At 37.1% G+C, this 24928-nt stretch overlaps 1 protein-coding gene across 9 annotated transcripts in view; it reads left to right on the plus strand.

The window, feature by feature from the left end:
• BIRC6 (baculoviral IAP repeat containing 6) overlaps positions 1-24928 on the plus strand; it is a 227110-nt gene that overhangs the window by 14422 nt on the left and 187760 nt on the right. For all 9 annotated transcript variants that reach the window (XR_008664705.1, XM_055327045.1, XM_055327046.1 and 6 more), the window contains exons 2-6: positions 9532-9713; positions 12162-12299; positions 19655-19848; positions 22392-22503; positions 24374-24456. Coding sequence is in view for 8 of the 9 variants with exons in the window: in XM_055327045.1 (XP_055183020.1) it covers positions 9532-9713; positions 12162-12299; positions 19655-19848; positions 22392-22503; positions 24374-24456 (709 nt within the window). In the remaining variant the exon portion in view is untranslated. The remainder of the gene's footprint in view (positions 1-9531; positions 9714-12161; positions 12300-19654; positions 19849-22391; positions 22504-24373; positions 24457-24928) is intronic.

Below are 24928 nucleotides of genomic sequence, written 5' to 3' on the forward strand. Positions count from 1 at the left end.
TTAAGATAAACTCCTTGGGTATAAAAAAGAAGATAATAGGGATCCCTGGGTGACGCAGCGGTTTGGTGCCTGCCTTTCGCCCAGGGCGCGATCCTGGGGACCCGGGATTGAATCCCACGTTGGGCTCCCAGTGCATGGAGCCTGCTTCTCCCTCTGCCTTTGTCTCTGCCTCTCTCTCTCTCTGTGTGACTATCATAAATAAATAAAAATTAAAAAAAGAGATAATAGAGTTACAAATAAAAAGAATGAAGTAATTGCCATATAAAATAGTTTGTGACAAGGGTAGTCCTCAACGGAAGTAATTGTCTCATTTGAGTATGTTAAATCAGGGATGTATTTTAGGGGAGATAAATATGCTTACTCTTTGGTGGAAATGATAGGAATATTAGAATGGGGCAGATAGGAGTGTTTTCTTTGACATTTATTATGTGTGCCAAGAATTTAAGTCCTCATGATTTATTTCTGTACTTTGTTATGAAGTAGGAGAGTAGTAAGACTGGGGAGATGCAAAGGGCTTAGGTTCTCAGCCTCGGTTGCTCATTAGAACTTCAAAAAAAATTCTGCTTGAGTCCCAGTATTTTTTTTTTTTTTTTTTTTTTTTTTTTAGATTTTACTTATTTATTTGAGAGAAAAAGAGAAAAGGATTAAGTGCACACGTGCTTGAAAACAAGGAGAGGAGCAGCACAGGAAGAGGGAGTGAGGAGTCCCATGTAGGGCTCGATCTCATGACCCTGAGATCATGACTGGGAGCTGAACTCAAGAGTTGGCTGCTTAACTGACTTAGCCACCCAGGCACCCTTTGGGTCCCAGTGTTGTTCTGACTTAAGTGATTTGGAGTAGAGCCCAGGCATACCTTTTTTTTTTTGGAAAGTATTACATCATGCTGGATGATTCTAATGTTCAGTTAGGTTTAGAGGTTCAAACTTCATGACTAAGTTTGTTTGGTAAGTCTGGGATAAATGAGAGAGTAATTTGATTTGAATTGAGTAGTATTCTATATAGCCTTATTTTTTTTTGGTAAGAGAAACCTCTGAAGTTAGTCTGCTACTAAAATCTACCCCAGTGTGTGTGTGTGTGTGTGTGTGTGTGTGTGTGTGTGTGTGTGTGTTTTGTGTGTGTGTTTTAAAGATTTTGTTTATTTAAGAGAGAGGGTGCTAGAAAGCACAAGCAATGGGAGTTATGGGGGAGAGGGAGAAGCAGGCTCCTGCTTGGCAGGAATCCTGACGTGGGGCTTTATCCTAGGACCATAGGATGACCTGAGCCAAAGGCAGATTCTTAATGGACTGAGCCATCCATGCACCACTCCCTCCCCCATGCGTTTTAAATTTTATTTAGTGAATATATATAATGAAATATACTTGTAAGCAGCAGGGATATATCAAGGACCAAATTGCTGCTGCTTTCTAGTTTGTCCCTTTCTGCTATAATTCAGTTTTGGTTGATTTTTGAACCAGCTAAGTGCTCTGATACTTGTTCACCAAAATGCCACTATAGCCAAGGACAGTGATCTCATACTGGGTGCAAGAGTAAGGTAGTGGAAAATGGGACTATGAAGGCTAGAGATGGCTGGAGTTTTCTGTACCAGATCAAAAGTAGTTTCATGCTTGAACTGTCTTGTTGTGTCAGCAGATAAAGCTGTGAAAATACTGTATTTTATCACATTATAGTTTAAAAACATTAAAAAGTTCTTCAAAACTATAGAAAATGATTCTTTTATTCAAAACTATTTATTGTGTGTCAAGCACTGGTGATACAGCAGTTAACAAAGTCCTTGCTTTCCTAAAGCTCATGCTTTAGTGGGAAGAGCTAGATGTATTACACACTAATATTAAGTGGTGATCAATGCCATAAGAAATTAGAGCTGGTATGAGATGGTAATGGGTAAATTTTTGAGGTGGTCTGGGAGAGTCTCTCTGAAGTGGTCCTTGAGCAAAGATGTGAGGAAGCAGCAGGGCAGATACCCAGGGAAGTTTCTGTTGGAACTGTTATTGTATCTTGCAAAAACAGCTAGATGGATTTCCATCATATTTGGATGGAATTTGACTTGGACTGACTTAAAATGTAGGCTATGTGAGGAATGATGAAAGGTCTGTGTGACTGCTAGTCTGGGTATATGTGCCATCGGTATTCAACAGAGAACAGTAGTTTCAAACATGAGCTCCAGATAGAAAATCATGGATTATGTGCTTCATATTATAGAACTGTATTCCTTTATGGCTGAGTTCCTTCTCTCATGAACAACTTTGTGTAGCACCAAATTTGTGTATAGATGGTTAGGGTTATCTTGAACAACATCAGATGGGGAAGGTAGCTTCCAAATTTTACTTAATTATAGCCAGCTCAGAATCCTGAAGGAAGAATGTAGCTTTTGTGTTCCAAGGTGTTTGAGAGATTTAACTGTGACAAATTGAATAATATATGTGAAATAGGCCTCAAAATTTCTTGCAGGGAGTAGGTCCTTAAAGATTGAGTCCCATCCATGGAAACTTCATGATGATTATGTTCATCAGTTGATGTCAGATGCTTAAGATTATAGTAAAATAGGTGATTTGGTGGAACTTTCAGATGCAGTGAATAGAGGGAATTGGAACTTGCAACTCTGTCTCTTTTTTTAAGATTTTTTTTTACGTAATCTTTACCTTTAATGTGGGGCTTGAACTCATGCTCAAGATTAAGAGCCATGTGCTCCAATGATTGAGCCAGCCAGATACCCTGGAACTGGAACTCTTTAATTCCAAGAAGTGTCTTGTCTTTTGGAGACCTTCTTTCATGGCTGGACAGATGTTAGTTCTCGTGCCTGGAATAATACTATCCCCTGCTTCGCATTTCATCCATGTGTTACCCTTTTTTTGTGGCCTAGCTCCTGAACTTTCCCATACTTTGCTTTGCTTTGCACTGAGTTTTGTTTTATAGTAATACTTGCTTTGACTTTGAGTAATATAGTGTACTTAACAACTTTTTTTTTTTTAAAGATTTTATTTGTTTATTCATGAGAGACAGAGGCAGAGCAGAGGAAGCAGGCTCCCTGTGGGGAGCCCGATACAGGACTCGGTTGGAGGACCCCAGGATCATGACCCGAGCTGAAGGCAGATGCGACCACTAAAGCCACCTAGGTGTCCCCCAACTTTTGTTAAGTGATTTTTAAATCTCTCTTTTTTTAAATTTTTATTTATTTATGATAGTCACACACACACACACACACAGAGAGAGAGAGAGAGAGAGAGAGAGAGAGAGAGAGAGAGAGAGAGGCAGAGACACAGGCAGAGGGAGAAGCAGGCTCCATGCACCGGGAGCCTGATATGGGATTCGATCCTGGGTCTCCAGGATCGCGCCCTGGGCCAAAGGCAGGTGCTAAACCGCTGCGCCACCCAGGGATCCCTTGTTAAGTGATTTTATTTTGGTTACTTTATTTGTATTTTGGTTACTTTATTTGTATTTATTTGGTTACTTTATTGTATTTTAAAAACTTTGTATGAACACTAATTTTGCACCCTCTTTATTGACCTTTTTTTTTAAAGAATTTATTTATTTATTTATTCATGAGAGAGAGAGAGAGAGAGAGAGAGAGAGAGAGAGAGAGAGAGAGGCAGATTCAGGAAGAGAGAGAAGCAGGCTGATCCTGGGACTTCAGGGTCACGCCCTGGGCCAAAGTCTGGCGCTCAACTGCTGAGCCACCCAGGCGTCCCCTCTTTATTGACTTTGAATGATGTTTGTATATACTGTGTTTTAGGAAAGTATTTTAAGAATTGAACTCTAATGTTATCTCTGTGGAAATGGAATTTTATAGTGTGTCCTTTCAGTTTGCAGAGATAATGTAATTCTGATAATGTTTTTGCAACTTTTGTTAGGATAGCACATGAATGGTGACTTGATAAAGAATTGACTATTTCCTGAAGTGGTTATTAGAATTAGCTGATTTTAAAAAAACACAGCTTCTTACCTTTGAAAATCTCCGTTTAAAAAGTGATTTACCAGTGGTTGAGCAGACATCTGCCTTTGGCTCAGATTGTGATCTTGGGATCGAGTCCTGCATCAGCTTCCCTGTGGGGAGCCTGCTTCTCCCTCTGTCTGTGTCTCTGCCTCTCTCTCTGTGTCTCTCATGGATAAATAAATAAAATCTTAAAAAAAATTTTGATTTACCTTATAATAGGACATCAGATAGACCAAGGAAAAGAATAGTCACCTATGATTTGGTTACTTAAGTAGTCATTGTTAGCATTTTGGTGTGTAATAATTTATTTTCCTTTTTTTCTATTGTTTAATTGATTTTCTTTAAGAAGATTTTTTAAAAGATTTTATTTATTTGAGAGAGAAAGAGCATGAGCATTTATTTGAGAGAGACTGTGCTCGTGCCCGTGCACTAATGGGGGAGAGAGAGACAGAGGAAGAGGAAGAAGCAGGTTCCTTGCTGAGCAGGGAGTCCCAACACAGGGCTTGATCCCAGATCCCTGAGTTTGTGACTGGAGCTGAAGGCAGATACTTAACCTATTGAGCCACCTGGGCGCCCCATTGTTAAATATATTTTTATAGAATATATAAAAAAAGAAAAAAATATTTTTATAGAATATGGATTACAGGGCAGCCCTGGTGGCTCAGTGATTTAGCGCCGCCTTTGGCCGGGGCGTGATCCTGGAGACCTTGGATCGAGTCCCACCCCGGACTGAGTCCCATGTTGGGCTCCCTGCATGGAGCCTGTTTCTTCCTCTGCCTGTGTCTCTGCCTCTCTCTGTCTCTCATGAATAAATAAAATCTTAAAAAAAAAAAAAGAATATGGATTACAGTGATATTTTATAAACTGTTTTCCTCATACTTCGTTAATAGGGTATTATGGATATTTTCCCATGTGTTCTTTCTTTTATAATATTTTATATTATTTATTTATTTTTTAGATTTGAATTCAATCTGCCAACATATAGTATAACACCCAGTGCTCATCCCATCAAGTGCCCTCCTCTGTGCCGGTCACCCAGTTACCCCATCCCACCACCCACCTCCTCTTCCGCAACCCTTTGTTTCCCAGAGTTAGGAATCTCTCAGGGTTTTTCTCCCTCTCTAATTTTTCCCACTCAGTTCCCCTACTTTCCCTTTTAATCCCTTTCACTATTTCTTATATTCCCCATGTGAGTGAAACCATATGACAAATACTATGACTCCACTTATCTGTGGTACTTAGAAACAGTTTCATAGAAACAAAGTAGAGTCTACTTTGCTGGATGCTGGGGATTATGGAAATGGGAAGGAGGAGTTAGTGCCTAATGGTTATAGTATTTAAGTTATGCAAGTTTTATCATTCTATGGATGGATAGTGGTGGTGGTTGCACAAATGTGTAAATGTACTTAATGCCATTGAACTGTGCACTTTAAAAATGGTTAAAATGCTGAATTTTATGTTATGTTAATCTACCATAATTAAAAATAATTCAAAAAATCAAATGGCCATGTTTATTGGGGCCTGTCTCTGGATTCTCTTCTGCTCCACAGATCGGTATGTTTATCCATTTGCCACTACCACACTTCCTGGTGGTACTATAAGTTTTATAGTAGGTCTTAAAAATCACATAATGTAATTTGTCCACCTTTATCAGAATTGTTTTGGATATTCCAATTCTTTTTTGTCTTTTCAAATAAATTTTAGAATTACTTTATATCTAAAAAATCCTGCTGGGATTTTCTCTTTCTCTCTTTTGTTCTTTTCTTCCTTCCTTCCTTTCTTTTTTTTAAAAGTAGACACCGCATCCAGTGTGGAGCCTGATGCAGGGTTTGAACTCACAACCCTGAGATCAGTAGCTGAGCCGAGATCAATACTTAACCAACTGAGCCACCCAGATACCCCTCCTGCTGGGATTTTGATTGAAATTGCACTAAATCTGTAGAGTAATTTGGGGATTATTGTCATCTTTCCTATATTGACTCTTCCAATCCCTGACCATGGTTTCATTAGGTCTTTGATTTCTTTCACCAGCCTTTCATACTTTTCAGCATACATACTCTATACCTTTTCTTAGATATGTAAGTATTTTGTTTTTAGAGGTATTGTAAACTTGTTTTTACAGATTTCAGATTTCTAGTATATAGAAGTACAATTGATTGATTTTTGTGTTTTGATTTTACTATAACCTTTTTTTAAAAAGATTTTATTTATTGAGAGAGAGAGAGCGCAAGAGCGAGCACGAGGGGGGAAGAGGGGGCAGAGGGAGATGGAGAAGCAGACTCGTTTGGCTCAGGTCATGGTCCCCGGGTCCTGGGATCAAGCCCTGCATCAGGCTCCCTACTCAGGAGACAGTCTTCTTCTTCCTCTGTCTTCCTCAGGAGACAGTCTTCTTCCATCTATTAATTTTATGCAGTTTTTCTACTCTAAGCTGTTAATATGGTAGTTTATATTGATTAATTCTTGAATATTGAACCAGTTTTATAGTCTTGGGATAACTTTACTTGGTCCTGCTGTATCATTCTTTTTATATTTGCTAAATTCATTTTACTTTTATTTTGTGGAGGATTTTGCATCGATATGCATGAGGGATGATGGTATGTAGTTTTTATGTGCTACCTTTTTTTTTTTTAAAGATTTTATTTATTTATGATAGTCACAGAGAGAGAGAGAGACAGACAGAGACACAGGCAGAGGGAGAAGCAGACTCCATGCAGGGAACCCGACGTGGGATTCGATCCTGGGTCTCCAAGATCGTGCCCTGGGCCAAAGGCAGGCACCAAACCGCTGCGCCACCCAGGGATCCCTATGTGCTACTTTTTTCTAAATTTGGCATCAGGTTAATGCTGGTCTCATAAAATGAGTTTGGAGGTATTCCCTTTTCTGTTTCTTGGAGAATTATGTAGAATTGATGTTACTTCTTTCTTAAATGTTTGATAAAATTCACTCCAATTAAAAATACTTTCTGAATTATCTGCACCTTGTTTATTGACCTATGGATTATTTAGGAGTATCTTGTTTATCTTCCAGTATTTCCTGTTATATTTCTGTAACTGATTTTTACATCACGGTCAGAGAACATACTTCTAATTTTAAGGTCTGTTTTATGATGCAGGATATGATCTATTTTGATGAATGTTCTCTGTATATTTGAAAAGGATTTGTATTCTGTTGGTGGTGGAATATTCTAAAAATCGTATTCCTTGATGGTGGTGTTCAGTTTCTCTATAATTGCTGGTTTTTTATCTGCTAGTTCTCTTAGTTACTGAGAGAGGAATGTTGAAGTCTCCAGCTGTAATTTGGATGCCTATTTCTTCTCAGTTCTATAATTTTTGGTGTGTGTGTGTGTGTGTGTGTGTGTGTTGAAGGAGTGGCACAGGGAGAGAAAGAAAGAATCTTAATTAAGCAGGCAGCCTTCACCACTTGGGGCTTGATCTCAGGAACATGAGATCATGATCTGAGCTGAAATTAAGAGTTGGAGACCCAGGCACCCAGCTGTATGTGTTTTGAAGTTATTTTTTAGTTGTATACATATTTAGGATTGTTTTTTCTTCTTTGTGAACTGGCCCTTTTATCATGTAATGACCTCATTTATCCATGGTGATTTTCTTTGCTCTGATCTTTGTCTAATATAAATATAGCTACTTCATCTGTTCTTTGATTAACATTTGCCTGAAATATCTTTTTTCCATCCTCTTTACGCTTTTATTTATTTTCAATTTTTTTAATTTTAATTTTTAAAAGATTTTATTTATTTGAGAGAGCGTGCACGCATGAGTTCTGGAAGATGCAGATGGAGAGAGAATCTGAAGCAGACTACTTGCTGAGCACAGAGCCTGTCTCAGGGTTTGATTCCATGACCCTAGCTGAAACCAAGAGTCAGATGCTCAACTGACTGAGTGACTCAGGGGCCCCTAATCTTTTTTTTTTTTTTTTAAAGTAGGCTCCACACCCAATGTGGGGCTTGAATGTACAACCCTGAGATCAGGACCTTGAGATGAAATCAAGAGTTGGACACTTAACTGACTGAGCCACTTAGGTGCCCTTATTTTTAAATATTTTTGAAAAGATTTTATTTATTTATTTAGAGAGAGTGTGTGTACAAGCAAGAGAGGAGGGACAGAAGGAGAGGGAGAAAGAATCTCAAGGAGACTCCGTGCTGAGCATGGAGCCTGTCTTTTGGGCTCAGTCCCATGACCCTGAGATCATGACCCCAGCTAAAATCAAGAGTTAGATGCTGAGCCTACCCATACATCCTGTATTTTGTTTGTTTTTAAATAATCTCTACACCCAGTATGGTGTTTGAACTTACAGTCAGGAAATCAAGAGTCACACACTACCTACTGAGCAGCCAGGTGCCCCTTACTTTTGTCTTTAGAAGGGTAAAAGTTTCTTGAAGACATCATAGAATTGGATTGTATATGTGTTTTTCAATTCATTCTGACAGTTGGTCTTTTAATTGGCATACATATCTAGACTCTTTAAATTGTTGATATTTTGAATTAGCTTCTTGTCTGTTACTGTTTTTTTATAAGACTTCTGAAATTCCACTTTAACTTATTCTGAGAAATTTTATGGTTTGTATATTCACTGACTTTCTCCATTAAGATACTATTCTGATACTGACTCAGCAGAAACTTCAAGGAACATTGATCTTCAGTGACAGTTGACTGCTTTCTCAGTGGGGATTCAACTAGGGGCTTTACTAGTTCTCCTAGGTTATAAACATTTTCCATAATTTTATCTCAGACATAAAAGCCCTCAAAACTTGTGTGGTAATTACCTAGAAATTGGCCATAGTGACTTTATTGTATTTTCAGAAAATGACAAGTACTGAATTATTTAAAATTTTTTCCCCGAACACTTTAATTTTGAAATAGTATAGAACAAAGAACTTCCCTATACCTTCTACCCAGTTCTACTAATTTTAAATTTAAATACTTTACCACATTTGCTTATCATTCCCACATATATACACACATATTACTTTTGCTCTATTGAGTATAGGTTATATATATCATACCCCTTTACCATCTCTGTTTCTTTTTTTTTTAAGTTTTATGTACTTAAGTAATCTCTACACCTAACGTGGGGCTCAAACTCAAGACCCCGATATCAAGCATCCCATGATCTTCCACCTGAGCCAGCCAAATGCCCCTGTTTATTTTTGAGAACAATTATATTCTCTTCCTTTTTTTGAAAAAGGTTTATTTATTATTTGAGAGAGAGAAAGAGAGCAGGGGAGGTGCAGAGGAAGAGAGAATCCTGAAGCACAGAGTGTGATGAAGGGCTCTATCCCAGGACCCCACGATCATGACCTGAGTAGAAACCAAGAGTTGGCCACTCTATTGACTAAGCCACCTGGGCGCCCCTATATTCTCTTTTCAAGCAGCTCTATAGTTGTTAAGTTCTGACAGTTTGACAATAATACTTTAATCTGATCTATAATACATATTACAAGTTTATCAGTTCTAATAATGTTCTTTGGAGCAACTTTTTCCATTGCAGGATTAAATACTGTATTTAGCTTCCATGAAAACATTTATTTTTAATGGACTATTTGTCTTTAAATCTTAAGTGTTGAATTTTTGTTCTTTTAACAGCTAAACCAGGTGGACAGGTGAAATGTCAGTATATATCTGCGGTGGATAAAGTTATATTTGTGGATGATTATGCAGTAGGGTGTAGGAAGGACCTTAATGGAATCTTGTTGTTAGACACTGCTCTGCAAACGCCAGTTTCAAAGCAGGATGATGTGGTTCAGCTTGAATTACCTGTTACAGAGGTAAGTTGAAATAAATCAATGTACTTTTTTACTTAATATAATCTCAGACCTATTAGGTTGTCCTTTCAGGACATTTTATATGTACCCCTATAAAAATGGAGAATTGAGGATTGACTTATTGATCACATTTAATTCCTCTGTATTGATGCTTATTGAAGTGGTTTTAAAGTGTGAACCGTATAGGTCGAACTGTAACAGAGATACCAAAATATAATGGCTTCAACAATATAGTTTTTTTCAGTAATAGTACAGGGCTAAGTGTAGGGGTAACTCTGATTATTTCAACACTTAGCTTCCATCTCATAAATGCATGACAGCTGTTCCAAGTGTCATTAGTATTTCCCAGTTATAGTGAAAGGGGAGGCAAAAATCCAGGGGAGCACACTGGTATGACCCCTCCCTCTCTCTCTTGTTTTGTTTTTCTCTTGTATTCTCTCCTGTCTCTCCTTCCTTTCCACTTTCCTTCTCTCCCTTCAGTCCTTCTTGCTGTCTCACAAAGTTTCATATACACTCTTTTCATGTTCATCCCATTGGCTAGAATTTAGTCACATAGTCACGTCAAGCTGAGAAGATTGGAAAAGAGGTAGTTCTTTTTTTAAAAAATATTGGATGGAAGGGAGGAATGAAAATCAGTGGAGACCAGTAATCTTTGGTATGTATCATGTCTTTTAACAATCCCAGTTTAAAATTTTAGTTATATATATGTTTCTATAGTGTTACATATTCTTTACTTAATTCATAGTTCCACTCTAATTTAAAATCTTTAAGTGTGCGTTGATGTTCATATAGTGTAATTTGAAAGTACGTTTTTCAAAGTTACTGAATTTTAAATCATCCTAAATAAAATATAAAAGATTATAATGCTGTGCTCTCTAATAAAGTGAGATATTCTTTTGTCTTCGTACCAAATTGTTAATTATGAATTGTTTTGGATTTGGTGGTATGGTTAGTTGATAAAATCAGCATAGCATATTTCTCATTTTTAGGACATGAAGATTGTCAGTGTGTAAATATAAAGTGCAGTATAAATGTTTTTATTTTCTTTTTTGGAAGGCTATATAAGAAAAAATGATACTGACATAGATCCATTTAGATTTCACATTTAGTGTCTTATCAGAGTTGTCTGTTATATGTTATTGTTCAAAGTATCTTGCTGGAAGTTTGAGTTCTGAAAAGAGAGAGAGTAGCCCTCTTTTTGTCTTCAGAATATTTGGATCTGGGGTCATGTCTAAAATTTTTGGATAGGGAATTAGTTTTAGTTGTAGTGAACATTTTTTCCTCCTAATATGAGGAATATATACTGGCTGATAATTTAATCAGGCTGATATTTTTTTTTTTAAAAGATTTATTTACTCATGAGAGACACACAGAGAAAGAGGCAGAGACATAGGCAGAGGAAGAAGCACGCTCCTCACAGGAGCTCGATGCGGGACTTGATACCAGATACCAGATCCGGGGATGATGACCTGAGCCGAAGGCAGGCGCGCCCAGCCACTGAGCCACCCAGGCATCCCAATCAGGCTGATATCTTAATAAAGGATATATATATATATATATATACATATATACACATACACACACACACACACACACATACATATGTATATATGTATATATATATTCTACAATGAAAGATGGTTCAAACTATTCAAGTTTTAAAAACTACAGAATTACAATAAGATATTGGAATATTTATGATGAAATAGACTCTCATGAAGTATTCTACTGTCTGAAATTTTAGGTTTTTACCTGGCTTCTACTACCTTCTCTACCTTGTTGGCCATTAACATCTGTTGTTGATTTTCTGTTTACGTAAATAATTACAATTCTTTTTGTTCACATAACATTATTTGTGGACCTTCCACCATCCCAAACATCCTTTACTGTACCACATAGTTTGTCATTGTCTTGATTGAAGTATGAGGTCCTAGGTTTGGTTGGATCAGTATGGATGTATTCTTTTCCAAATGTTAACCATGCATTTCTGTTAAGGTAGTTCTTTCTGAATATCTGGGTAATAATACAGAGGGCTCTTTTATATTACCTGCTGACTTAGTGAACCTCTTATGGTTTTGCATAATTTGAGTTTTTAAAACTCATTGAAGGATTTCACATTTATCTCTTCAGAGTTTTACCTTTCGTTTTTGTTCCAGGTATTAGCTTGTCCTGTTTTTTCTATCTTGCTTTGGTTTATAATAGCTTCCATGTATTAAAACTTAACTCGGTGGTACTACACTGAATATGTTGCTTTATCTCATTTAATTTTGTAACAGCCCTTTCAAATCAATATATAATTAATTATATATGACTAAGTTTGATTAAAAAAGTAAAAGTAAACTTTAGTTATAATACCTGTCAGAGCCATTACAATTTAAAGTATTTGAATAAGTATCTGAATGTAAGAGTTTTTGTTGTGTTTAATTTTCTGTGATCATCTTTTTTATTTAGGCACAACAGCTCTTATCAGCATGTTTAGAAAAGGTAGATATTTCTAGTACGGAGGGTTATGATTTGTTCATCACACAGCTCAAAGATGGTTTAAAAAATACATCTCATGAGACTGCAGCCAACCACAAAGTTGCTAAGGTAAGAAGTTTAAAAAAAATTACCTTGTTTGGATTTTAATAGAAAGAACAACTCCATACTTTCACTTTTCTCCTTTCCCCATTCTTGACCTGCCCTGGGAAATATCGTACTTCTAGATTTTTCTCTTTTAGAGAACAAAATGTGTTTATAAGTCACCTAAAAGTTGAAACTATTTTTACTGAAATCTAACTTCAGTTTGTGGGAACTATTTGCTTACTTTGTTCCTAAAGCTTCTGTACTTGGTGGTTCTGTATTGGTCGAGACGCTGTTGAAAGAACTTCCTTGTCAGGTGATGAACTTCATGAGAAATGGAACATATCGTTGGAAATGGGACCATTTGGGCTTATGTTGAAATAATGTTTTGGCGGGCATGACTAGGATGTCTGTGTGAGATGGTGCTTTGAATTAAATCCTTGGATATTTTTTATTGATTTTTCTTTCTTTTCTAAATGTAATAAAACATATGGAATTTTTATACCAAAGGATGTAAGGTAGAAGGTAAACCATCTTCCTAAAAATAATTTTTGATTTTATAGCTTTTTTCTTTTTCTCTCTCTCTCTTTTTTTTAAGACTATTCACTCATTCATGAGACACACACACACACACACACACACAGAGGCAGAGACACAGGCAGAGGGAGAAGCAGGCTCCACGCAGGGAGCCCGACATGGGACTCGATTCCAGGTCTCCAGCATCACGCCCCGGGCTGAAGGTGGCACTAAACCACTGAACCACCTGGGCTGCCTGCTCTCTTTTTTCTTAAGTACAAATTGTAACTATACTAAAATGTGATGTAGTGTCATCTGTTTGGACTGCTATAACAGAATACCACTGACCGGGTAGCTTATATACAACAGAAGTTTATTGTTCATAGTTCTAAGGCAGGGAAGGCCAAGATCAAGGTGCCAGAATGGTTGTTTTCTGGTGAAGTCCTTCTTCCTGGTTCCTACTTGGCTCCTTCTCACTGTGTCCTGACATGATGGGAAAGTCAGGGGATCTTTCTGTAGCCTCTTTTATAAAGGCATTCATTCCATTCAGAGAGCTCTATTCTCATGACTTAAGTACTTCCCAGAAGCTCTGCCTACTAGTACCCGTCACCTTTGAGGGTTAGGATTTCTACAGATGAATTTGGAGTGTGGGACACACACATTCAGACTTACAGCACATTCCTAGCTTTATCTCTTAAGAATGTATCTTGAGTGTCTTTCATATTAATCCTCAGATCAGCTGTATCCTTCCTAATACTGAATTTTTAAACATAGATTTACCATGATATTAACTATTCTCTTAATGGGACATTTTATTTAGTAAAACAGAAACCATACTATGCTTTCCAACAAAGAGAATTTATTGTAAGGAATTGATTTTAACATACGTTTGAGAACTGAAGAAGTGGAAAGGAAGCCCTGAGGAAGCACAGAGATATTAAGCCTAGGAAGCAGCTGTCACCTAGGTCTGCAGAGCAAGAGCTTAGGGTTGTCAGCACCAACAAACTTAGTAGGCTCTGTGAGTCTGGGCTTCTCAGGGAGCTCCTCAGGCTTCTCGGGGAGCTACTGTCTAGCTGGAGCTTGGGGCTCGGAGCTTGAGCTGAGACATGGATCTCTGAAGAGAGATGCTGCGTGGCTGGTGTTAATAATACCTCTGAGGAGCTGTACGAGACTGGTTCTGGGAATGCTAAGTAAATAAAACATGGAAGACTAGAAGAATCAGCTGCTACCACCAGGTCCTGTGCTGAATCAGCATTGACAGCAGTGATGAGTAATAGCTGGGAGAAGTCTTTTCTGCCCTCATCATGCTTTCCAATTTTCATCCTGTGTTCCTTTTGTTGGAACTGACAGCCAGGAAACTGGCTGGCAAAGAAGTAGTACAGTTTGCAGAGTCCCAGCCATAACATGATAGGGAAGAGAAACAAAGGATCAGTTTGGAGCTGGGAGAGAATAGTTTTTTAATTGGCGCAGCGTACCCTTTGGCTACTCAGCATCTCCATACATACTTTCTGTGCATATTTGAACTTTTTATACAACAAAAATACTATGTTTTCATGTTTTACAAATGAAGATTCCCTCTCCCCATCCCCCAAAATGAAAGATGAATAGTTCTAATAGGTATTTTATCTATCCATAGCTAATACTAATTACTGAAATTTAGTTATTTTTAGGTTTCATTGTTTAGATAATAGAACTGTGCTACTTAAAGATTAACTACATCCAAAATTCTTGCATAAAATAAGTCTGTATGTCTGTCTGCATCTGTGTGTCTGGATCTAAATCTACATCCTCCATCATGTGTAATAAGAAGAGAAGAAAATATTCATAGCTACTATATCCCTCAGTTCTATAATGGTCAAAAGGATATACTTGATAATTTATAGCTTCCCTCTACTTCCAACTTCATATTTGTCCTCAGCACCTCAGCTGTCAGATGTCTGCATGGTGGGGTGACCCACCCAAGTCTTCACTTTTGCAGGATCTAAATCCTCAGTGATGCTGTTTTAATTTTTGTAATCACCCATTTACTGTTACTATTGGACATGGGAGGACTTAGAGGCACCGTAGAGAATCCCTTGGTTTCTTTTTTTTTTTTTTAAAGCTTTTATTTGAGAGAAAGAGTGTGTGCGCACAAGCAGGGGGAGGGGCGGAGGAAGAGGGAGAAGCAGACTCTCCGCTGAGTGGGAGCCCAACATGGGACTCTGAGGACCCTGAGATCATAACCTGAGCCAAAGGCACACGCTTAACTGACTGAGGCACCCAGGCACTCCCTTCATTTCTTATTAAGTTCTCCTTGCCCCTGTCAGTTAGCATCAATCCATTTTCCTCTTGTTTGTCAGTTTTAATCATACCAAGCAGTAGAATAACTGCTTTCTTTGCGTGATGATTCAGTGACAAGAGGAGCCCAATATTGCTGGGTAGCAGCTTCAACACATAATTCAATGGAACCATTGTACTCCTGATAGAACACTCTCCCTTGGGATGTAGGACTGCTAGGGCTTAAAGCTTGGGGAAAAAAAAAATCTTTGAATGGAGTATTAAATATAATAGCGACCCTTTTGGGAGAAACCATTAAGTGATTTGTGTTGAGTCTAAGCATATTCATCATTCTGTAAGGTAGAACCTCTCTTCCAGTTAGTACTGAAAATGAGACTTCAGTAGGGCACTACACTTTTTCGTCAGGCTCGTTGGATGATAACCGGTTAAGACCAATCAGCTTCATGGACAGAATTCCATTGCTGTGTTTTTCTTGTTTTGTTTAGTTTTGTTTTTTGCTGTGAAGCGCTTTCTTGGTTAGAAGCAAAGTTGTGTGGAATACCATCATAGTGCATAAGCCATTCTCTTAGTTCACAGGCAGTGGTTTAATAGTATCGCAGAAGTGTTGTAGACAGAACAGGTAAATGCATACATAGAACACATATTTATTATAGTGAATGCAAGTTGATGCCCAATCCATGGCTGAAAGAACCCAGTATAATCAACTTGTAATTAGATAGCCGTCTGTTCCCCCTGGAAAACTGTGTCATATTAGTGGCTCAGCTTTATTATCTGCTATTGATAGATTAGGCAATCAGTAACAGCTGTAGCCTGATTAGTCTTGGTGACGGGAAGTTTGTGTTATTGGACCTGTACATACCTCCATCTCTGTTTCCATGGCACTTTGCATACAGGTCCATTGAGCAAAGCATTGGTGTAGCTATGGAGAGGGTAAGTGACACTCATACAATGTGTATAATTTGTCCATTTCCTTGGAAGTAGATGGCTTTTGATGAGCATTTGTGTATCTTGTGAAAAATATTTTCACATACCTTGTTTATTTTGTGAGGTCTGTCCTTAGACCTTTACCCTTAACTGCAATCCTAATCTTTCCAAATGCCTGACCATCTGGCCAAAATACTAGATACTGTCTGTTTATCAGTGAAGATCTTCATTTATGGGCAATTCTCAACCCAGACAAAGAGAACAGCCTCATATACTGGTTAAAGTTCTGCCCACTGAGATTTACCTTCACCACTGTCCTGATTGGGATTGTAATGGTTGAAGCCATCACTCTAGGGTGGTACCAGCCAAATGTGCAGAACCATTTGTAAATCAGAGCCATGGATTTTCTTCTACAATTACCTCGTAAGGAGTTCTCTGTGAAGCCGTCAATGCAGAATGAGAAAGAGGAATTATTACAATAGTAGGTATTACAGAAGTCTGAGTTACATGCTTATTCAACTTGTCCAAAACTTACCTTTTGGACTTTCTCAAGATTTATCTCTTGTAAACCACTCAGTGAAAGAGACTTGTCTTTTGTTCCCAGGATTACGGTTTGGTATGTCATATAACATCTTGTTTCTGACAGACAGCTCTGATTGCACAGGTGTTTTTTTTTTTTAATTTTTTTTGTAAAGATTTAATTTATTCATGAGAGAGAGAGAGAGAGAGGCAGAGACACAGGCAGAGGGAGATGCAGGCTCCATGCAGGGAGCCTGATGTGGGACTCAATCCCGGGTCTCCAGGATCATGCTCTGGACCAAAGGCAGGCGCTAAACCACTGAGCCACCCAGGCATCCCCTGCACACATGTTTTTTAAAAAAGATTTATTTGTTTTAGAGAGAGTGAGAAAGAGAGTGGGAGAGGGAGAGAAGCAGACCTCCCTAATGAGCACCCAGCCTAACATGGGGCTCTGTCTCATGACCGTTAGATCGTGACCGGAGCTGAAACCAAATCGGATGCTTAACTGACCAAGACACCCAGGCGACTCTGATCACACAGACATTTATCTCATGGATTGGTACTAATTTCTGTCGGGTAAGAAGAAGCCAGAAACTTTCTCAACAGTTATTTACAGGGGAGGGCATGGTTTTACCCTAGTATTGTGCTAGTGATTGTCCCAGTTCAGCTTGCCAGACAGGCCTTTCAGCATCTTTACCTACTGTACACACTTCTGGTGTCATTGCCTATGCTCACTGGTAAAAGTGGCAGAATGTCTTGTGGTTGAGCCAGGTCCTACTGCAGAGCTTCCTGTTCTGTGCCTGGATTCTTTGATAATGGAGTTAGAATAGCATACTCAGATATGCTAGATATTGGGTCCAGAATCCAACTAGGCCCACCAAGCATTGTGCTTCTCTTTTTCATTGTTTGCCTTTATAAGTCATAGCAACTTGTCTTGCTGCTGACATGCTCAGACCAAAAGACTTCCAGAAACTTCACAGCTATTGTGGGACTCTTAGTTTTTCTGGGCATTATTGATGCTCTCTGGCTTGCATATGTCTTACTAAGCAATGTAAGTACCTTGCTACTTCCTCCTCATCTGGACCAGTCAGAGTAATGTTGTAGAGCAGTGTGGTGATCTACAGGATATTAAGTTGATCAAGCTGTCTCCAGAATAGATATGGTAAAGAGCATGAACAATAATCCCAGGGTAGGACTGAAGATTGATTGTTACAGCCAGATAAAAGCAGTCTACTTTTGGATGGTTGTTAAAAATTAGCATCGAGAAAAAAGTATTTCACAGAACTGTAACTGCCTACCAGAAACCAAGGGATTTGTTAATTTGCTTTAGTAAAGAAACCTCATCTGAAATAGCAGCTGCACTTGAAGTCACCTAATAGGTTATAATCCACAGTTTTTCTTTCGGATCCATTCACATTTTGCATAGACCAGACAGGCCAATTAAATTAAGGTGAGGTAGTTTGAATTCCTCTATCTTTCAGGTCTCTTAGCATGACATTAATCTCAGAAATTTCCTCAGAAGTGTGGTATTGCTCTGGTTTAGTAGGTTTGTAGAGAATGGAAATTCTGGGGGCTTCTACTTGACCTTTCTTCCTTTAATAATTCCTAAAGAGGACCAGAGAAGCAATGTGGAAATTTTTGTAGTTGCCTGTTTTATATCTCTTTCAATTATGCCTTTTGGAACTTGACAAATAACTACAAGATAGGTACAGGGATCCACAAAGCTCACTGATACAACTTTGGCCCAAAACTCTATTATTAATCACTTGACCATCCTAAGTCTGCACTTTAACTAGTGAACCACAGTGATTTTTTTACATCAGTTTCAATGCTACTACTTTGTAAAGCCTGAAAGATCACAATATTTCCTATTTCCCAGTGGACAATGACCGTAGTGAATGTCTGCAGGTGCCTTTGGGGACGGCTTGGAGTATGGTTTACAGTGTATAATGGGGCATTTATTGTAGTACTACCCTTTCTCAAGTGGATTCAGGTAAGAGTCTTTGGATCTATGAATGGGTTATTTCTAGAAACAAAGAGGATTTTATTTTTCTCTTTATCTCTTTCTCTTTAGCAATTCAAGTTATGCTTCTGTCCAAAAGTTTTTCTAGTTAGGTGGATAGATAATAATTTAGTAGGCTGCCTAGAATGTGCTAGACAGATTAGAAAACCATAGGTGAGCAGGGACAGTATACAAAAATGAAATTATTTTATAAACTTATTTTCTCTGGTAGAATAATACTTAGCATATTTGCTTTCTAACTTTAAAAATAATTTTAATGCTAAATAATTGTAGTTCATATTTGTTGAATGCTTACTGTATGAAACATTGTACCAATTTTCACTTTAATTTTCATAAGAACATTATGTCAGTAGGTGTATTGTTTTTCCTCATATTACAGAAGTGGGAGACTGAAGTTAATTTGAGCAGGGTCGGGATCCCTGGGTGGCGCAGCGGTTTGGCGCCTGCCTTTGGCCCAGGGCGCGATCCTGGAGACCCGGGATCGAATCCCGCGTCAGGCTCCCGGTGCATGGAGCCTGCTTCTCCCTCTGCCTGTGTCTCTGCCTCTCTCTCTCTCTCTCTCTGTGTGTGTGACTGTCATAAATAAATAAAAATTAAAAAAAATATATTTAATTTGAGCAGGGTCACATTGTTGGTGGTGAAGATGGTCTTGAAATCCAAGTCTGTGTGACTACAAGATCTGTACTTCTAGTTACTTTGTATATAGCAACAACAGCAAATACATAAGACTCTGCTAAACTGAAGTAAATCTTCATATGCCTATGAGTATGTACAGTATCACTACATTGTACAAGCAAATTATGTTGAGGGGAGAGATTTGAGTGCCTAGTTTGTGCTTTCTATTGTAAGTGTGCTGGAGGAATATGAAAAATAACAGGTGATTTTCGTTATCCTAAATTGTTGATGCATCTGTGAGAGGATGTCTACCATCAGGTTCTAAACTGTCTTTTTCTAATTGAGGTTTCATTTTTCATATAATTGCAAGTTCCTGCCTTACATGGTAAATTAATGGAGTAAATGGACGCAGGCCTGATAAATAGCTTTTTATTTTATGATGTATAAGTTATACTTTTGGTTTAAACTGTTGACATTTTCCTTTGCTTACACTCCCAATTTATTTCAGTGGGCCACGGTTACATTTCATCTTCCTCATCACGTGTTGAAGTCCATTGCCAGTGCCATTGTGAATGAACTCAAGAAAATAAATCAAAATGTTGCTGCCTTACCTGTGGCATCCTCAGTGATGGACAGATTGTCTTACCTCTTACCTAGTGCTCGTCCAGAACTTGGAGTGGGGCCAGGCCGTTCTGTGGACAGGTATAACCTTTCTTATAAGGAGATGTGACAATGAAATGGAATTGATTAGGTTTTTGGATTAACCAAGAGTAACAAAAATTTAATTATGATTAAAAATGTATTTCAGAATGTTTTTGAAAACCATCCAGATTCTCATATCAAAATATTGAAGTGAATTAGTACTTGAATTCCTGTTAAACAATTTCTCTTGGTGCTTGGAAGGGACTTAAAGGGGTCATAAAACTATTTTGAAAATTCCAGCTCTGTACTCAGTCAATATTTGAGTCCACTTAAAAATGTAATTATTCAATAGATAAGAATTATTTTGCCTTGATGAAATTTTGTGATCTTTGAGATGAATTTTCATAAATTGAAAAGCCATGCCAGAACCTATTTATAAGAGCCATGTATTATTTCCCACTTAAAAAAGGAAAAGAGTTAAAAAATCATTTAGGGCAATTTTGAATTAAGATTTTTATGCTGCCCACCCTGGATTTAAACAGTGTATCACAGTAATCATACCTCAACCATTATTTTCTTCAGTAGAGATTCATTGAAGTCCTGCTTCGTGTAAAACTGATGAAAAAGCCAAATAATACGTTTATTTAAAAACTGAAATGATTTGCCATTTGAAATAATATTTACCAGATCCTTACTAAAAGTATTGAAGTTTAGAAATGCTTATGAGGAAATATTAAATTTAGCAGTTTTGATTCAGTTCACTTTTGCCTTCCCATGTAGCATTTCATATTTTCAGTGGATGTGAATTATAACTTCTGTGCTTTTTTTCTGAATTACATTTATAAATAGTACATACTGATGTTAGCAAAGCCCCTACTGAATAAATAAAGTTCTATTAAGTATGGCTCATCTATTAGTTTGCAATATTTATTGGCTTAGTGCTGGGTAAACTGAGACTTTTGCTTAATCAGTTGCCTATTTGTTGTTGAGTGACTTCTATAATTATATAAATATTTGGGAAGGGTTTTTAATATTCTGTAGTTATATTGCATTGTCTGTCTTTTGGGTAAAATGTAGAGACTATAATTTTTAATCTGAACAGCAATCACGTGATATGTGGTATGACTGTCATTAAAATATTCCCTAGTATATGTCTGGAGAGGGGGAAAAATGTACCTGAAATAAGTATTTCTTTTCCTAGAGCTATGCCTATCTTGAGATTATAAAACAGCCCTTCAGAGCTATTTTCTTTGCAAATAGTAGCTGGGTTTCTAAAGAAATCTCTGCAATCTGTTGTAAATGTCTTATTTTAGGATACATTTACTGGATAGGATATTGTGTTTCTGGAGGTGTTTAAATATCTCAAAATACTAATTTTGGTATAGACTTTGGTATTTGTTTCATTAAAAGTGAATTTGGGAACCTCATTAGGACATTTATGAACTCAGGTTTGTTAGAGGTTTGAGTTAGGGTCTGTTCGATGCTATTGCTTTTTTGTTTAGTAATTTAAGTAAGTGGACAATTGTCTGTTTCACACAGATCCTGAAGATGTCTATAGCCTGTAAACAGATAAGGCTTTTCTTACCCAAATATTTTGTTCTTTTCAAACCAGAACACAACTATGAATTAAACTAAGCTCGCTAGCAGTATTATAGGAAATTGTGTGCTAATTAAGGGAAGAATTTAGAGAAAAGTATTTTTTTGGTCTCACTGTGATGACCTTTACCACTTTCTCCCCCTGCTGCCTCCGCCCCCCCACTTCCTATTATTGATAATTTGCACTTTTGTGTTAGGAAGAGTAACCTTTGTTTACTGGTCCTTTCTTTCTTGAAGCCATTTGGACTTTTTCTAAATTTGGTATCATTCTTTAAAAAAATACTCTAGGTCGAGAACCTAGCTGGCTGGGTTGGTAGAACATGAGAGTCTTGATCTTGTGGTTGTGAATTCAAGCCTCACTTTGGTCATAGAGCTTACTTAAAAAAGTAAATAAAAAAATTTTTTTTAAAAAGCAACTCATTTAAAGAAATACTCTGTAGGTTTACTCAGAGAGTGCTAATGTATTTTATATTTTAATATGAAAACATATGAAGATTTCCCTTTTTGATAATTCCCTGGAAGGTACACCTTTTTTAGAAAAGGATTTCTCTGGAGAAAGAACAGAAAGAAGATTGCGTTCTACTTAAAAAAAAAAAAAATTAAACTGGAAAATACTTTCTCATCATGGTTTAGATAAAACCACTGTTCCTTTGATTGTGGTTTTATTCATTTATGCAAAACTTGGCACATGATGAAAGCATATGACTCTCTGTCTTTATGTCTACAGATTTTCTGTTCTTTGCTTGGTAATTATGCAACATTCCTTAATTTAATCTACCCCTGGAATTATCAGTTTGAGCCATCAATCAGGTTTCTTTTTCTCTACAGTGTGTAAGAGAAATTCCTAAAAGTGATCCTTCTTAGTTTAAAATACATATTTGAACTCAATCATTAGACCATTCTCAATTTTTGTTGATAATCCAGTAAAATTTTTCTTGACTGTTAAGTAAGAGTGTCACTATAATTTGATGCCTAACTTTGATTACATAAAGTATGTTTACTTTTAGATCGTTGATGTATAGTGAAGCTAACAGACGGGAGACATTTACCTCATGGCCTCATGTAGGCTATAGATGGGCACAACCAGATCCCATGGCTCAAGCTGGATTTTATCATCAGGTAGAAAAAACTCAAAAAACATTTTTTTTTTCAGTGTGCTTTTATAGTCTTAAGTAAAATCATCAACATTTTAATACTTTCTCAAAAACTTATGCAGCCTTGCTATGTGCTTGTGTGTATGCATTTATGTGAGTTTTGTTTTATTCTTATATTTTTAAATACTGACTGGGTATTTCCTATAGCATGTATTATGTCCAGAAAGGAAAAAAAAATGTTATAAGTAACTAACCACTGAGTTAGTGCTTCATAACTATTTTCTTTCAGAAACAAGGGAGTATTCTTTACATTTGCTTTTGAAAAGTGTTAGTTTTGGATGTGTGTTAATTTCCACTTCATAACAGAGTAGTAAATTCTGAGGGTAATGCAACAAAAGTAACACATTGCAGTTACTCCTGAAACTCTAATTTTGGTTGGGATACAATTTACCCACATACTTCTGTATAACTATAGAAGCAACATTGCAGGTGGTACAGGGCAACCTGAATATATACACTTTGAAGATCTGATTAAGAAATTGCACAGAGGGATGCCTGGGTGGCTCAGTGGTTGAGCGTAGGCCTTTGACTCAGGGCATGATCCCAAGATCTAGGATCGAGTCCCACATCTGGCTCCCTGCGAAGAGCCTGCTTCTCCGTCTGCCTATGTCTCTGTCTCTGTCTCTGTCTCTGTCTGTGTCTCATGAATAAATAAATAAATCTTAAAAAAAAAAGAAATTGCACAGAAAGAGGAATGATTACTCAAGGAAAATATATTTATCTAAGAAAAGAGAGCGTTAGAGTATAGGGATTTGTGTGACCAAAAGATGAGAGAGAGACATTATAGAGAGCTTCATTGAGCTAAAAATGATTTCAGATGGGTATAATATACTAATTAAAGGAGGCTTTGCCTGGGTAATATAGAATGGCTTACCAGTAAAAATCTAGGAAATTTAATATTTACATATCAGTTTATATAAAGCATGCTTATTTAACTTTCAATCCAACTAAACTGAAATATATTGAAGTAACTATTGTAAAGAATCCACAGAGTGATTATTCCTTAGTTAATCTTGAAGTGTTTGGAATATCTTAACTAAAATTAATTCAGAAACTCATAATATTTGACTATTTTATTCATAGTTTGTCAGATGTCCAGTTTTAATTAGGTTTGTTTGGAGGCTGGCTAATACTAGAATTATTAGTATTTTTTATTTTCCTGACTTTAAAGTTTGAATATGGACCCTTTTCCTACTAATTTATCTTCATTGCTATTTGATATTTGCTACAACAGTCTCTGTGAAGTGACGCCTCAGTATCTTTTCTGTTGTTCATTGTATTCCGTCTTTGCAAAGAGATAAAATCAATCAGATTTCCTGGAATCTTCTGCCCGCATGAGGGGCTGATTATTCTTAATTTTAAAAAATATATAGTGAATTTATATCTATAGGCATAGTTGGTGCTAAGTCCTCAAAAATATTAATGTTTCAGAGCTATATTTTGGTTCAGATTTGGTATGTTATTTTACATATTTTATGACATTTTGTCACATGTGTTTTAAGATTACATGAATTAGGTTCACTAGTTTGCTTTTCCTTTTTACTTGACTTTCTCGTTTGGTTGTATGAGATTCACTTTTGTTTTGTTTTTAAAAGATGTTACTTATTTATTCATGAGAGAGGCAGAGACATAGGCAGAAGGAGAAGCAGGCTTCCCACAGGGAGCCCGACTTGGGACTTGGTCTCGGGTCTCCAGGATCAGGCCCTGGGCTGAAGGTGGCTCTAAACCGCTGAGCCCCCGGGCAGCCCTATGAACTTTTTTTAGAATACTTTTTGTTAAGAGTAAAAGATTTCTTTAACATTAACCTTTTCTGTCTTTATGAATTTTCATTGCAGCCTGCCTCATCTGGAGATGATAGAGCCATGTGCTTTACTTGTAGTGTATGTCTCGTTTGTTGGGAACCTACTGATGAACCTTGGTAAGTTTTTATTTTTTTTGGAGGTAATAGCCTAAGTTAATCCTATAAGTAGCTTTCTAAATTCTCATCTAGATATAATAATATTCTTGCCTTTTTACTATCTGTAGTTTTGTCTTTGTGCTAAGAGATTGAGATAGCACTATGTTGTCGCATCACTTGGCATAGGAACTAAGGTCTTTGACCTCCTAAAATCTATATAGGAGAAATGCCAAAGAATAGAATTAGGTCCTGAAACCAGAAGGCTATGATGAGTAAGTTGATACAGCATGATTAACTTCAGCAGTTTAATCTTGGTCTATTGCCTGTCTGTAGGGAATCCACAGACAGAGCCTTACGATTTACGTTTTTAACTTTGAAGTAATTTTAAGGAGTGTGTGGTAATTTTGAATTCTAATGGGTGAAAGTTCAGAATTTGCTTTTTTTTAAAAAATTATTTATTTATTTATGATAGTCACACAGACAGAGAGAGAGA

Source organism: Nyctereutes procyonoides, unplaced genomic scaffold, assembly GCF_905146905.1.
Source record: "Nyctereutes procyonoides isolate TBG_1078 unplaced genomic scaffold, NYPRO_anot_genome, whole genome shotgun sequence".
NCBI lineage: Eukaryota > Metazoa > Chordata > Mammalia > Carnivora > Canidae > Nyctereutes > Nyctereutes procyonoides.